Raw genomic sequence first — 16,169 nt, forward strand, 5'->3', positions numbered from 1 at the left:
ACAGCGCTCAAAGGGTTAATAAGACTTCAAATTGACATACAACCAGAATAGCTGATAATCACACTTTTATTGATGAAGTCTCTTGAAAACTGAAAAAAAAATATCAGTAAAACTATGGTACAGCTGTCTAATAAGGCAAAACATAGAAAAATCCCCGCCAATGCAATACAGTGTTAACATTCCTCAAAATAAAAATTTCAAATAAATCAAATAAATGTACCAGTATCCATCTAATGTTTAGGTCAGTAATTTTTGAAAAAAATGATGAGAATTAGAAATGATGGAAGTTATTTTTACAAGACATTGAAATTTATTTTTGTGCACTTGACATTGACAATGAATCTCAAGCAGTTACATTTATTAGCTGTGAGAAAAAATGATTTTTGACAATTTCAATATTTCAGTTGACAAATTTGTTAGCTTTCAGCTTAAGTAACAGCTACATACATCATTGCTTATTCAAGGGAAAGACCACACTAAGGCCACGACAAGTGAATCCTTTGTTTAACAAAGACATTTTTCAAGTATTTATATGTACAAGTCATTTTAACATCATGTACATTGTATAGGCCATGCAGTTTCTATCATATGTTTACAAAATAATTCTCATACATTTTAACCATTTGGGTTACATGTCGATATTCTAAAAACCTCAAAGTTGTAGGCCATTCTGTTCTTATTTTATGTTACACAAATAAGGCCACACAAAAATTCTTGACGTATACGATTTACAAGTGTTCAAAAGTGCACCACCATATTTCAGAGGTCTGTCTTAAGAATCAAAGGTAGATTTTGCATTATTAACATTCCCTCATTTTTTCTTTAAAGTATTCTTCCCCAATTAAACAAACACTCAAAAGAACCATGACAAATTCATTTACAAATCAAACACAGTAACCAAAAGTCTTGACACGAATTTTAGGGCAACATGATTGCCTCTGAGCACCAATTTTTTCCATTTCACTTTATTTTTGGGGGGATACCAAACAAATGTTTCACGCATCCTGGCAAATCTTATATCCTCGGTTGATCGTTTTTTCTCTAAACATAAATTGTTAATGTTTTTACAGATTTAAGTTTCATTGAAAGAGTCATTTTGCCTCTGGATATCTGAAATATGACAAGTTCAAGATGGCTGCAGATAGCTTGTCTAATTTGCATATTTCATAAATAAATATTACATCCGACTTATATTTGAAGGAACTGGTGGAAGATAGTTTGATCGGCACATTTCTCAAGAAGACAGGATATATTCCACAGAATTCATTCTGGAAATTGTGAAATATAAGCCTGTGGAAGCGAAAGGAACATCATTTCTCCACCTCTAAAATGAACATTTAATTTTGCATTTAGAGGAAATAATACTCTGATATCTGCATGTAATGGTCTTTCAAACTGCTCTAATAATTTAATCAAGATGAAATTACAAAGGGGTTTAATTCTTGAAAATTTACTATGGCTTCAGATGTGGCGGAAGATAAAAACATGCTGGTTTGCAAACTTAGTTTCAAAAGCATACAGATTTCTAATCAAACTGACAGAGACTGCAAGTCAGTTAAATTTCAAATTTTGTCAAAATGTCAAAATGTTATGGTGTTTGCTACCAGGGAGTGAACCTGCAACGGACCTCAATTTTTCACATTTTGTGTGCTTTGAAAGTTTATTTAAAAAGTTGGATGATACATCACTACAAGTTTTTCGAGAATACTTCATGATTTTCCCGTAACCTAAGAAAGGTGTGTCTATTTACTTTCAGGCAATGGATCTTTCAGATAAAAACCCTTTCTCCCTCCCAACCCTCCCACCCCTGTTTTGCCAGTGTGTGGGTCCAATTCAGCCATAGGAAACAATACAGCTGTACCAACATTGGAAGGGAAGAGGGGACAAATTTGCATTGCAGTCACATTTCTTATAAGTGTACTTGTATTAAAGGTATACAGTCACCTGTAATGTAAATATGCCCATACATATGGTCAAAGGGGCGTTCCTTGGTATTCAAAATGCCCATATGAGGGCGCTGTTTTTAATAAGCGGCCACCCGCTTAAAATCTGTGATTGGTTAGATTTTCTCTTTCCATGGCAACTGTGGCAAAATTGGAACAGGTGACAGTATACCTTTAATTAAATGAAATAACTGACACGTAAAATTACATCCAGTGAACCTGTCTGCTGATGTTAAGTGAAAATCATCATGTGCGGGGGTATTGAAGGCAGTGTGGTAGAATTTGACTGGTTCTCTCTTCATAACAGGTGATTCTCAAAAAAAACACCTTGAATTTGCATTTTAAGGGAAAACATACAAGAAGATTGGGGAATGGGCTTTATATGGGTGATAGGCTGCTCATACAAGTTTTACTGAGGAGATGATAGGCAAGCCTACAACATCATGAGAGCTTCAAAGTGATTGGTTATCACAACAATTGTGGCAAAATCTTGCGCAAATAACCAATCACCCACAAGCTTACATGTTGCTGCTTGGCCATGAAAATAGATACGCTCCAGTGGCACATGGGGATATTCCCCTACATGGATGGCTCACTGAAAATCAATGTAAATATACAAAATGTACTCAAACAAAATTCTAAAACAAAGTGACGACTTTTGCTTCAAAGATAACTACACACACACACAGGCAAGACTGAAAGTTCCAAAATATTCTGTATATTTGTGGATGATTATGTTATTAAATAATTACAAAGTTTGACTTTTGGAGAAAAAAAGACAAAAGTTTAGCTTACTTTGAAAGGCTTGGAGAACCTGATTTCAACAAAGGTGACAAGTAACTTTGACCTTTCAACTTTGAAAACCTGATTTGAACTAGAGTTAACCTTTGACCTTTAAACTCTTGAGATCCACAGAACTTTTCACTTTTTATATTACCTTTAACTAAATAATAAACAATATATACATTCTTATCCAACATCAACTGAACAAGGTCAAAATAAAGCAACTGGATCCAAAGATCTCCTTATTTTGCATACAAATAATGTGCGTACCATAATATCGCTATTCTGTAAATATTTACAAACAAAGCATGAAAAGGAGTTTTATCGGGGAAGGGTCGTCCAGATTATTTCAAAAATATAGAAATGATACAGGAGTGCATGGTATTCTGATTTCTTCTGATAAAACACAGAATACTGAAAAGTTGTATTTCTTACTGTTTCATCAACTCGGATTTTGTGACAATGTCAAACCCACTAATGAAATGGAGACATATTATGACGTGTGACTTTAAAAACACTAGCACACTTGCCTAGTTTTCGATGACCTGTAGCATTGAAGCAATTTTCAGGTAATGTTCACAACTTTGGGGTTTTTTTCGGCACTCAATACAAACATTGTCAGCCCTAAGAAATATTTCGTGACCGGAAGCCTCTATTGTGTACAATATTGCTACAAAAGATTGCTACAAGTTGTCGGAGTTTTCTCAATATTTGAGTTAAAATAAAATAGGAGTTCACTGACAATAAATACAGTATAACATACAACACATTGCACAGTTTGGATTGCAGAAGTTAAAACAAATCCAGAACTAAAAGACGCCCCAACAAAATTTCAGCCTCCCAGGTATAGTGAAAGAAACACACAGAAAATGAAAAGGAATACCTAATCATACAAAAAGTCAAAACTTGCGATTTTTGTACAAAGTGGCCGCAGCACTCCAGGTTAGCGATTAATCAGCAGAACAGTTTGAGCATTTGGAACATCCGATGAATGGAATACTATCCGCTCTGCTTATCTAACCTGAAAGAACCATGCCTAAATATTTGTGGTTTTAATTTTACTTTGGACAGGTATTTCTGTAAATGATTTCACTTCATGAATCTTCTCAAAGCAACACTTTCAGAGTGGTCAAAACTTTGAATGTTTTCAGAGCATTTATTTTCATCTTTCAAAAAAAACCAAACTTTTGCATAAATTCCTAGCTCTCATGGAATTTGTTTGACAATGTCTGCTCACAGAGAGTGACATGTAATGATGTAATGAAAAAGATGGCTTCTCCATCATTCTGTGAAGCTTGGAAAATTATGCGCATAATATATTTTCATTCTTGTCATTATGCGCATAATAAATCATTATTATGCGCATAATTTTGGTAAGGTTTAAAAACTGACTAGTATGTTGCATGATACAGGCACTACATTGTATGCCGTCCACATGGTTCAACGTAACAAGGTTCACGAACTATGCTACATGACAAAATATACAAATTAATTGTGCATAATTCATAAAGTATGTTGAAAGACACAATTTATGTAACATGGCTCATGAAATATGTTGCATGACACATAATGTAACTTGTCTCGCGAACTATGTTACAACAGCATGTAATGTATTTTGTTACATGAGCTTTGTCACATGGCATGTGATTTATGTAACATGTCACATGAAATATGTTACATATATTACATAGTTAACAATTTATGTTAAACAACTCATGAGCAAAGCTAGACAGCAAATTTTTACAACATGCCTCAATGAACTATGCTCCTGGAACATAACACATTTTCAAAAATATGACATATTTCAAATGAAATATGTTACACAGTGGTAACTTGAATAATACATAATTTATGCTACATGATTCACGGTGACTATGCTACATGTAAGACAATTTATGTAGCATGACCCATGAACTTTGTTACTTGGCATATGACTTTATAAATATATTAAAGAACTTTTGAAGTACAGTTCTGATAAATGTATAGTATATCTGTTACACCTGACACAAATTGTTACATGGCATGTTACTTGACATATCTGCAACATGACTCACAATCAGCAAAACATAACATGGCACAAGATTCTTGTGACATGGGTCAAGAACTGTGCTGTTTGCAATTTTCAGCCATGCTGTCTTGATTTCCGATGAAATGATGAATATTCGGCAGTGCTCTGGGGATTCAAAACCTTCTCCGTGACTTCTCTGTGACACTCTACGAAGGGTTGGTTTACAGTCGCCGGAGCTGGGATATATGTGTAAATCTCATAGTTTATGGTTGGGAGTTGTACAAGTGTTCAGCTTAGTCCACTTCTGATTCTGATTCTGAAATTATTTCACCTATGCAAGAACTCTGTAAAATGAATTTGAAAACAAAAATGTCAATAATTCATTCTGGTTAAGAATATTTCTGGACACAATGATATTTGGCTGACCAGTAATAATTGTCTGAGTAACGTCCACTACTGCGGTATGCAGTCTCTCACTGAAGATCCTTCTCTCTGGCGCAGGACAATTTTACATGTAAGATGTACCGGTGTGGAGTCGATGCGAGGAAATTTCCACAAATTTCTTAACTGACTGAATGAGCATGCGAGTTAAAGGCTGATTGGACCAAAGTTAGATTTGACACTGTTCGGTCACAAGAAAGACAAGTACATGACTCCTGTTGATCATGAGTGCTCTTAAGTGCTCTTACAAAAGTTAAAAAAATATACAAAAACACAATCATGTTTCTGCACGGACCAAAAATTACTTTTTACCACATGACTTAGAGAGATAAAAAATAAGGTCAACTTACCCAGCCTCCCTGGCTACTAATCCACTCGGCAAATCTGTCACCGATAAACCTTAGAGTGTTGTCCTTGATCTTTCTCACAACACCGGGTGTGTAGCCCGCGATCTTGATGGCGTCCCTGGTCAACCTCAAGACCAAGGCCAGTTCCTTCCAGCTGGTGTCCTGACCGATCACCGTCTGGGCGACGTCTTTGAAGGAGTCGTACGCCGTGTTCCTGACAACTGACATCAGCACATTCAGTGGAATGGAAAACTAGTGGTAATAAGATACAGGATAGGAGCAAAGATATCAGTACAGCGTTCTCATTGTCAATATGCATTGTGTATTAATTTAGAACAAGTGCCTAGACAGATATTCAGAACTCATGCTCACCAGCCTCTACAAATATGTGACAGATAACAAGCCGTTTTGGTCTACAAGCTTTCCAAGAGTACATCAATTGCATGTGAAAGAAAGGTGTATAAATTTAGCACCCTGTGCACCGCGTATAGTCTCACAGAAGTTACAAGAAAACTCTTCACACCTTAAGCCAGTGCACGATTTATTTATGAAGTGGTCTGGTCTAACCAACATGGGTACTTTTTGAATTTGGTGTAATCTTTTTTGTCACTAATAATCAATCTTCAACGAAATACTGGAGATACAACAGTTCAATGCATATGCTCTTGGAAGAAACGCAACATCAGAAAGTGATCAGCAAAAAGATTCTTTCTCACTCTTGGCAATCATCAAAGGCAAAGTCACACCATTTCACACCAGAAGAATACTGTAATATGGCATATCAAAGCTAATGACAAGTATTTTTGATTTTTTCTCTGAACTATCCAAGCAGTTTCATATACAGTAAGCCTATACGTACCACTTCGGAACTTGATCTTCGGTCACCGTGATCTCGCAGCCGCAATCCCAGCATACGTGCATCGTTCTCGGTGAAATTAAGTGGTTCTTCTTCCTTTTCAAAGTTGCCATCTGGCTGTTCAATTTCTATCCCTGGAGAAGAAAACATTGTTCAGGGTCACCTGCCAACTTCAAAATCATGCACTCCACTGACATCTTTGATATACTACTTCGTCATGAACAGCCCATGAACAAACATGGATGAGTGATGCTTGCAAGTGATTATTCCGGAAACAAAATTTGTTGTTACCACGCCTTATCATGAGATATGGAAACTACGAACTAGTAGTTGTTTTCCACATAGGTGTGGGTGCGCACTCTCACTGATTTCACAACAGACTGATGTGTTGTAAATGTACACCTACATTTTATGTACATAACACGAAGAAGAATTTATACTTAAAATTCTACTTCATGTTATGTACATACAATGTAGGTGTACATTGTTACAAAATTTTCCATTGTATTCTAATTTTCTATGAAACTGATGAAATTTTGATACATTGTTTGATGTGTAATAGTTTATAGCACCTGTTAGAGGGAAATGGAATGGTCCATCTGTAGAATCTGGACTAGACAATTAGAAAAATTGATACTTACTCTTCTTTCTCCGCGTCACTTTCACCACCGACTGCACCAAGCCCATCATCAAACTCTGCTGCAAGTGAATGGTCCACTGCGACTCTGTCACCAATCGCTGACAATCTTGCTGCGATCTTCTCGTACAACTTTTCCTTCTCTTTCTCACTTCGATCTTTGAACGGCTTGTACTCCTCTTCACTGCTAAGATCTGTTGGTGTGCGAAATAAATAAATGTTGATTAGCTTCATGTCTATTTTGGGAAGATTGAAGAATACTCAGTCCACACAGAATAACTTCACAATTCAACATAATCCTAGGGATCCAGTCACTATAGGAGGGCCCCCTAAGTCAACCCAAAGTACTTTATAACAAATACTAGGCCCAGTTCACTTGCACTGAAATTTCAAATTCAGAATTACACAGAGCACACGGTTTATGATAAAGTCTCCAGACAGTAACTGACTTTTGTGAAATCCAATTGTCATCATTTAGAAAAGTCAGATGTTTTTAGAGCAACTCCTGTGGGGAGGGGGAGGGGAACGGAGGGTTGATAAGAAACCTCACAAAACCATAGAAACACACAACAACGACAACATCAGCAACAGCGAATGTACAGTAAAAATAGACAGCGAAAGAATTTTAGAGTCAACAGTGTTACACCAAAATACACTAAAAACAAAAACAAATGGATATAAATCAAGAACCATACATTTCACAACATAATTACATTGCATAATCTGGAAAGAAGTTTTGATTCTCTTTCCTCTCCAAGATGATTAAAGAAGAGTCTCAGCATACGTCCCCAAGATGAAGACTAAATACAACTGCAAAGTCAGCCAGTGTATATATGAGCAGCTAGGAACCAAAACAAACTTATGGCAACCTTCACTTTCAGTCAGCAGTCAGTACATAGTACAGTACACTGTACGCTGAGTAGAGTGTACGTGTAACTTCACTGGAAATTATTACCCTATGGCGTAAATTTGAGTTAATGCTCAGCCTTGTGCATGTCCGCAATTTTTTTTTCTTCTACTTAACTGCTGATGTGAAATACTTATATCCATCTGCCGGACTCTGTACTTTTTTCTGAATATCAGGATTAAATCCTTGTCCTAAAATCACAATTTGTGCATGTGTTTTTTCTCTGTTTATGAACTTATGCATGTTTATATTCACAAATTCTTTCATACTTTGTGACGAAACCGGTTTCAACTTTAAATCCTATGAGATACATGTGTAGTCAGAGCCACAGACAAGACTGATTCTTTTTAAACTACTTGACAGTCCTAACCAGAGATATCAGTCAAACATTTATATTATTACTATTTTACAATCTTATTCGAACTAATTGTTTTTGCTGCTTTCACACATGAATGTATCCGATAATTTACACTTGAGTTTTCCTGGTAAATCAAAACGATGCTTTTCAATGGGCAAGATCAAACACAACATTAAACCATACAACACAACTTGAACAACAGCAAATTACTGTAGCACATACGTTCAAAATGATATCACGAAAGGACATATTAGCAATGGTACACATTTCATACAGAAAAAAAAGAAAATTGTTTTTTTTTCACTGTTGCATTTAAGAAAATTTTTCTTGGGCCATTTCGAGGCGATACGGTAGATTGAAAAATAATGTTTACAGAAAATGCTGCATGTACTAAGCGTTGTTTTTAACCCTTTGAGAGTTGTAAATTGTCCAACCAAATTTTACCATTTTTTATGAAGCATTTTACCAGTTTTTATGAAGTTTTCTTAATTTATTTGATTATTTTGGACCAAATGCACATCACATTTCATTGACTCCAGTTTTTTATCAAAATTTTTGGCGAAAAATCTGAAAAAAACTAACTGGGGTATATTTCATAAAGGCGACAAAAATTGACTTTGGCGCTCAAAAGGTTAAAACTAAAACAGAAGATGCACCCACAGAAAAAGCACATATACGACCACAGCATGTTTTGCTAAGAACAGTACAAGATTGGCGCAGCACTGAAAAGTTTGCCCACAACAGGAAAGGAAGCCATGCAAACGAAAAACTACTCTAGGGTGGAACACTCAAGACAACAGCCGATGGCATGAAGATTTCTCACCTGCAGCTGGTATGAGTATTATTCCAGGTCTGAGACCATCTATTATGTAATAATACTGATTACTGTCCACTAAAGAATCCCAGAAATCAAGACGGCAGCAAAAGAGAAGACAGTTGACCGATGTTAGTAAAGACAAAAGAAGTGTCTTGAGTACCTAACAGGGGCAGTGTTCATCAGCTGTGACAATAACAATAATGTCGGTGACATCACTATGACATCATGATAAACAGTTGTTTGGGACTTTGTGAGTATCATGTGGTAGAACTTACCTTCGTTGCCTCCATCTGTTACTACATCAGAGGGAAGATCACCGGCAGAGTCGTGTCGTATCCTGAGATCTCTGTCCAGTTCCATTTCCAGAGCTTCTGTTATACCTGTATCAGTGTGAAAAATATCTACGTTCGTCATCTCTGTAAAATGAACTATATAACGGAACCAGCGAAACTATCAAAAATGTCTGTTTGACTGATTTGTATAGCCACCTATAAATTTTTTTTTTTTGAATTTGTGTAATTTTCTTTTTAAAGTTTTAGTCCTCTTTAAAATTTCAAAGATGGTTTGTTCAATTGTTGAGTGTGTGTGCAGTTAGAGTAGCTCTCGTAGAATGCGCCAGACTGACTCACTATTATTGCCTGCTGTGATCCTTTGCTGAAATGGAATTTTAAAATCTAAAATTTAGCTTGCCATATAGCTTGCCAAACATCAATTAGAAAAATTACAGATCATAACGAAATATTGTTTTACAGTCAAAATTGTACCATATACAATGTGTGTATGCTTAAAAGTTCCAAAAATTTTACATACCGTTTAACCCAACTGCTGTCGCTGGGCGAGCCAATCTGTCTGGAACTATCACGGCAGAGCTCGGTAAGTTCAGACTTGTTGGTCGTGCTGGTCCCCGTACTCTAGGCCTGACCTGGTCAAAGTCACTCAATCGGCTGGCACCTGGGCCATCGGTATCGTCACTTCCACCATTGTAAATTAGTGGAAATTCTTCAGGATAATCTTTCATTTTTTCGCTTTCTTTTGACTCTCGTTTATTGTCCGTTTGCGACCGGTATACCTGACAGCGGTATGTATATCGTCCATCACGTGACACTAAATGAACGTTTTCATGTTCCTCCGACCTTCTGACCATCACATCCTGGTCTGCAGCACTGGTGTAAATTTGACCGATGCCACCGTTTGGGTACGCGTCAGGGGTCACTGCGGCACTGTCTGGGGTCATGGCGTCATCATATCCCCGGTGCTTTTTGTACTTTTTGGTCTTCTTTGAGGTGGCACTATCGGACTCTAGGATATCGTTCGATGAAAGGGAAGACGGCGTGATGGCATCTGGTGAGAGAACAAACCATGACAACATGAGGCTGGCTGACGTCTCTATTATGCATATCTACAGGTGATTAAACACTATTCCTGTTTCCTGTAATAATTACTGAATACAGGCATTTTTGAATGTTTTTGCAACTTGTATTAGTGTCAGAGCAACAAAAATGTTCCCAATGAAAAATCATATTAACTTGCATTTCAAACCAGGGTAACTACACTACCACATGGTATTTCAAATCTCAGCAACTACCTTGTGTTTTAAAAACTAGATGAATAGATTTGATTTATAAGTTTTCTACAAAATTTTGGGAAGATAAAATTAGTACAGGACTTGTGCATGCGCTCAAACTGATTAGAACATAAATACGCAAGAGAGCGTTTCCACAATGTACGGAAAACTCTTTTACAAAGAGTTTACAATAAATTGCAAAATTTACATACATTTACATAATATTTACATGTGATATATACTTTCGTCGAAGTAATCTTTCAGATTTGTTATTGAAAGTATTTGGCTTGTAAATAAGAATAATGAATAAAAGTGTAATCCAGCTACTGTTTTGTGTACAATATTTCTCTGGGTGTTTAGTTGACTGACTGTATCAGTCAAAGAGTTTAAAACTCAAAATTCAAAAAGTTTTGAGAAAATCATTCTTGCCTTACCTGATGCAGCACTACTGGGAGTAAGAATACTGTCCTGTGAACCACCTTCTCTCTCCTTTGACGCTTTCCTTTTCTCTTTCTTGGCGAACTTCTTCCTGAAACTCGCTCTGATTCCCAGCTTCTTGTGCTCTTTTTCCTTCTCCTTCTTGTCAGCTTCTTTGAAGTCGCTGAGTTTCTTGGACTTTGTGGGTGACTTGAGAAAGTTCTGTATGGATTTGGCGAAAGACGAGAAAGAGTGCTTCTTTTTCCTGGAAGGAGTTCCAGGTGATTGGTTTTCTAACTTGGCTTGGATTTGATCAAGTTTTCTAAGAGTCTCTTCAGTGGGTTTTAATTGCACGCGGTAGTGTAAACTCCCTGGAGCTGAGCTTGATTTGGGTTCAGAATCTTCATCATCATCCACATCATCTTCGATATTATCTATGACTGAATGTTCCACCGCTTTTCTGAAGCTGCTGCGGCCAATGTTTGTCAAGTCAGTCTCCTCAGCAATGTCTGAGTACTTGGAGATGGTTTTACCCCGGCCCACCTCCTTGCGAACTTTGATCATGTATTTGCGCCGCGGGGAGGCATCGTTCATGCTCAGGCTCCGCTTCAAGAACACGTCCAGGACCTTCTCGGCTTCCTCCTTGACCTTCGGCACAGTGCACTCTCTCCTCAGCTCCCATGGTTTCTCCTCGAAGCAACCACTGTCCTCCACAACGTCCGATGAAAGTACGGGTGTGGTTGCCATGACGGTTCTGGGGTGAATGACCTCTTGCAGGTTCTCCCTGGGAAGAAAACAGAACAATCAATATAGGTAATGAGTCATCCCATGTAATGACAAAGAATTTAAAAATAATTTGCATACAATACTAATCAAGATTCAGTTTCTCTGTCTGTCTCTCTTTCTCTCCGCTTTCTACATTCAAATCTAAATTCCTTTTTTTACAAAGAAGTTCCAATTTACACAAAAGCACATTTTTTAAGCTATCCATGCTAAAGCATGCATCACAGATCTTGAAAAAGACTATTTTCTCAACTGAAAGTACACGTTTGCTCAGTGTCTAGCCAGAGGGGGTCCTAACGACATCTGTACAGCAAGGCATGCGACATAATGTTGTCTACGTCAACACTGAAAGTACAATCGCGTACCACTGTCCCAGATATTCGAGGGTGATGACATTTCTTTCTAAGGCAAACACAAAACGCTGCAGACAACCGTCCTTGAAATAGTTGAATTCCCGTTCAGACTGGCTTTTATCAGTACCTAATGTACATTCAGTTCGGCAAATTATTCACAATCAAAATGTACGTTGCTTGTTTTGATGGCCCTGCAACGAAAGGCAAGGTCACTGACCGGGAGAGAAACAAGGATTTGAGTAATTTGTAAGGACAGTGGAGGTCGATGACTTTTAAATTCACATGTACCAAAACTACAGGTACATGTACCAGTAGATCATAAAATAATTAAAATTCACATCTTTCCTCACCCAATAACAGTAACTCATAGGTATTTTTGCAAAAAGTTTACACTGATATTGAATTTTTTACAATTGTAAACAACACATTTCTATGTACTCTAGACACTAGTTTTAAGTAGTATTTAACGCATAAATAAAACCCTGAAAATGAATATTTTACAAAGTCATTTCTACAGACATACCTGTCAGTGTAACATGAGAGAAATGCTTTTTAATTTTTCTATTCATCTCAATTCCAAATTAAGACAGTTTCTCATGAGATACTAATATTCTCATATATTTATGACGACCTTTCAATAATTAACTTCATTTGAATTATTTCTTCTATTGAATAGATCATGTTTCTCTACAGGTTCTGTTTTTTTCACTTTCAATTCAGACACTAATATGTCAATTCCAGAATGTATAATGATACATGATGTATTAAAGATAAGAAAAATTGAATTTTGCTTTTAAAGTATGTATCAAAATGCACATACCCACAGTGTTCAAAAAATTTACAACAAATTAAAAATTTAACTTTGCATCATATCTAAATATTCCATAAAAAGATAATGAATTTTTGAAACCATGATTAGATATTAAATTGTCGAGCGGCACATAGTCTTCCTCTGAAGCTTTGTTGTAAACATTGTAATTTATACAAACTCATAAAAATATCCGTGTCATAATTCATATTAACTTCTTGAAGTAGTCAGCCACTGCTAATTATCAATATTTCTTTTGAACGAAGATTGGTGTACATTTTACTGCCTAATAGATAAAATGTTCTGCAAATAAATATTTGGATGTGTCTTAAATAGATTAATGAAATATTGAATTCTTTGATACTTTAAACTTATGAATCTGTGGTCAGAAAAAATTGTAGCCCAAGTGCCTCTCTAGTTCTGTATTTTATACAGACATGAAGAATGGATTTGAATTGCCACAGTGTGAAGTACATAATGTTCCAATGAGATTACAATATAACAGTCACAGAAATGATTCATCAATATCAACCTGTTCACCCCTATTCCATGTAGACAGGTCCGCATTCACCATTGCTAACAATGGATTTGGGCCAAACCATTGGTGGTGAAAGGGTTTAAGATCTTGCCTGTATTATTACAGAATGCCTCCCTTCAGCAACACGCGACTGGATACATTATTTATGCGCAATTTATTTGAAAATCGATTACTTTAAATTTTTTTTGTTCATTTCACTCTGGCTGTGTGACTCATCCATATACATGTAACTGTATTGTCTTTATATTCTGAGATTTCACAGTCTACTGACTGCAACGAAAAGGTATAACGGCCAGTCAATTCATGCGCACTGCTACAGTACATGTACTTTCATTCAAATACCAGCTTTGAGGATGCCGTTTGTCATTTTTATAATTTACACAATTCATGCGCACTGATACAGTACTTCCATTCAAATACCAATCTTGTGGATGCCGGGGTTTTTTTTCATTTTTATATATTTGCCATCTACAATCATCATGAACCAAAAGATTTCGAAAAAAAAATTGAAATTCTTGTCCACAAAAGCCGATTCTGGTATTATTTTTGAAAACCTGCACTATCTATGATGAATCATATTCTGTTCAAGCTTGAAACAAAAAATGAAACAAAATAATTGATTGACCACTGTGAAGAAAAGCAATATTGTAAAATGATTGTCTATTTTCCTTTCTGATGAACCACTTTGAATGATTGATTTATTTTCTGGACAGACAGGTGATTTCATTTGAATTCAGATGGTTGCACAATAGCCTGCATAAGAACAAACGAGCGGTATGACCGACCTCAGACGACACGGAAAAGTTCAATTGAACAATTTGCACAGTGATGAATCATACGTACTTGTCACTGCTACTCGGTAGTGAATTAAAAATAATTATTTGAGAATGAATTTTACATAAAAATTATTTGGTTTTTTGTAATATATACTGTACTGAAATACAAAATGTCCATCACAAGACTTTCAGTTAAAATTTCAAAGATATCCAATATTATGCTGTATAGTCAGCACATACGACCAGGTATAAAAGTACACAGAACAGAATATAAAACAATTGGAATAATCGTAGGAAATTGATCAGAAAAAAACCGCTGACCTTGAAAAAGCTCCAGGTTTACTGTTGGTTCTTTGTAACAATCTCATATTGACTTGATCACAATAATTACGTGGACATCAAAATATAACTGCGTATGTACTGAGGTAAACACGAACTGGTTCCGTTGTTCGATTTGCCTCTAAATGTGAGAGACAGCTCGTCACACTCTTATAAACGGTGACTCGGCAAAGTGATTTATTATGCATACCGTTTGAGTGACTGACCCTGTCTTTTTTTGTAATTTTTTGAGTGAGATCACACACGTAGGCCACTGAAAACAGCTGCAATTTTTATCACAATTTCAAAAGACGAAACCGCTATGTTTCATTGGTATCTGAAAGAACATCCAATCAGCGTAAGCGATTTTGGTTCAAGGGAGGTCACATCAATGAATTATTCATATATCCAGGAAATTCACCATGCTGTTCGCTGAAAATTGCTCAGGTGTGAGTGGGCAAACACCATATATGGAAATGGGCTATTCCATTTGAATGTAGTGATTGACATGCGACCATGACAAATTTTCTATTAGTAAATTTTTATGAATGGGTCTTTGAAAAACACTGTATGATTATTAATAATATGTTCATTATTAAAATTACACACTTCCATATTTGGTCAATTTAACTGTGTATAAATCAGGTCAATTGAAATACAATTTCAGAAAAGTAGATTTTTCTAGATTTTTTGTTTCACTTTACGTGGTTTTGCAGCTAACAACCACTATCACCTCAGTGAATCATACACAAAAGCAGCAACTCAGAATTACTCAACATGTTTTTGTCCATGCACTTCTTCACCTGCTTTTTGTCAATGAGTGTGAACAACAGCGTATGTGAGCACATCGAAAAGTGCAAACAGTAATAGACAATACCGGTACATGACACATACCATACCAACAATCCGGTTACAGCTACCACATGCCAAATTCCAAAGCAATTACTAATTTTAATTCAAAAACAAAGTCGGGTATCAGTACAAAAGCAACTAATTTTTCCAATTGATATGCAAATGACCAGATGTTCATTTGTTTAGCAGCTTGCGAGCAATCCTAGCGGTTGTGTCATTTTGTCAAAAATGGATGCGGGGTCACCCTTCAAAAAACAACTACACCCTAGACCTACTGGTACAAGTACTTCACGTGAGAAAAACTGAAAAACGAGTTTCCCCTTTAAATTCAAATAATGGATAAGCAGGAAGGAAACTCGGCCACTCTGAAATTATCAGTCTTGTTAAATTGGATTGGGGATCAGTGTCTGTTATTGTTAGGGACAGGGTAACGACCTGGTGAAGAAACGATGTGATAAAAGACGACTTTGTGAGTGTTTAGGGACAATGCACAAACCACTCGTAAACAGGATTTAAAATCAGCTTGAATAAACCTGGTAATGAAAAACAGGAAGCGTGGCTGGTATCTGCTCTGTCTGGTTGACAGGATTCACCTGTGGGGCAATTTCTACGAATAACTGACTTCATAATTCTTGTACTTCTTTGTTCCGACACTTTCAAATG

General features: G+C 36.4%; 1 protein-coding gene across 1 annotated transcript; it reads right to left on the reverse strand.

Moving 5' to 3' along the window:
- Positions 1 to 1,380: 1,380 nt before the first annotated feature.
- Positions 1,381 to 14,800, reverse strand: LOC139118585 (uncharacterized). The gene is made up of 9 exons (XM_070681980.1): positions 14,658 to 14,800; positions 11,096 to 11,862; positions 9,908 to 10,438; positions 9,373 to 9,477; positions 9,104 to 9,172; positions 7,020 to 7,209; positions 6,382 to 6,512; positions 5,526 to 5,774; positions 1,381 to 5,078 (listed from the first exon to the last, which is right to left on the reverse strand). Exons 1-7 carry the CDS (start codon positions 14,702 to 14,704, stop codon positions 6,500 to 6,502), a joined length of 1,722 nt encoding a protein of 573 aa, XP_070538081.1. The 5' UTR covers positions 14,705 to 14,800; the 3' UTR covers positions 1,381 to 5,078; positions 5,526 to 5,774; positions 6,382 to 6,499.
- Positions 14,801 to 16,169: the final 1,369 nt, after the last annotated feature.

Source organism: Ptychodera flava, chromosome 2 (assembly GCF_041260155.1).
Source record: "Ptychodera flava strain L36383 chromosome 2, AS_Pfla_20210202, whole genome shotgun sequence".
NCBI classification, from domain to species: domain Eukaryota; kingdom Metazoa; phylum Hemichordata; class Enteropneusta; family Ptychoderidae; genus Ptychodera; species Ptychodera flava.

Coding starts and splice junctions, on each gene's coding strand:
- LOC139118585 (XM_070681980.1), bottom strand. CDS start 14,704: ATGAGATTGTTACAAAGAACCAACAGTAAACCTGGAGCTTTTTCAAG. Junction 10,439..11,095: donor TCCCAGTAGTGCTGCATCAG/GTAAGGCAAGAA, acceptor TTCTCTCACCAG/ATGCCATCACGCCGTCTTCC. Junction 9,173..9,372: donor AACAGATGGAGGCAACGAAG/GTAAGTTCTACC, acceptor GGGATTCTTTAG/TGGACAGTAATCAGTATTAT.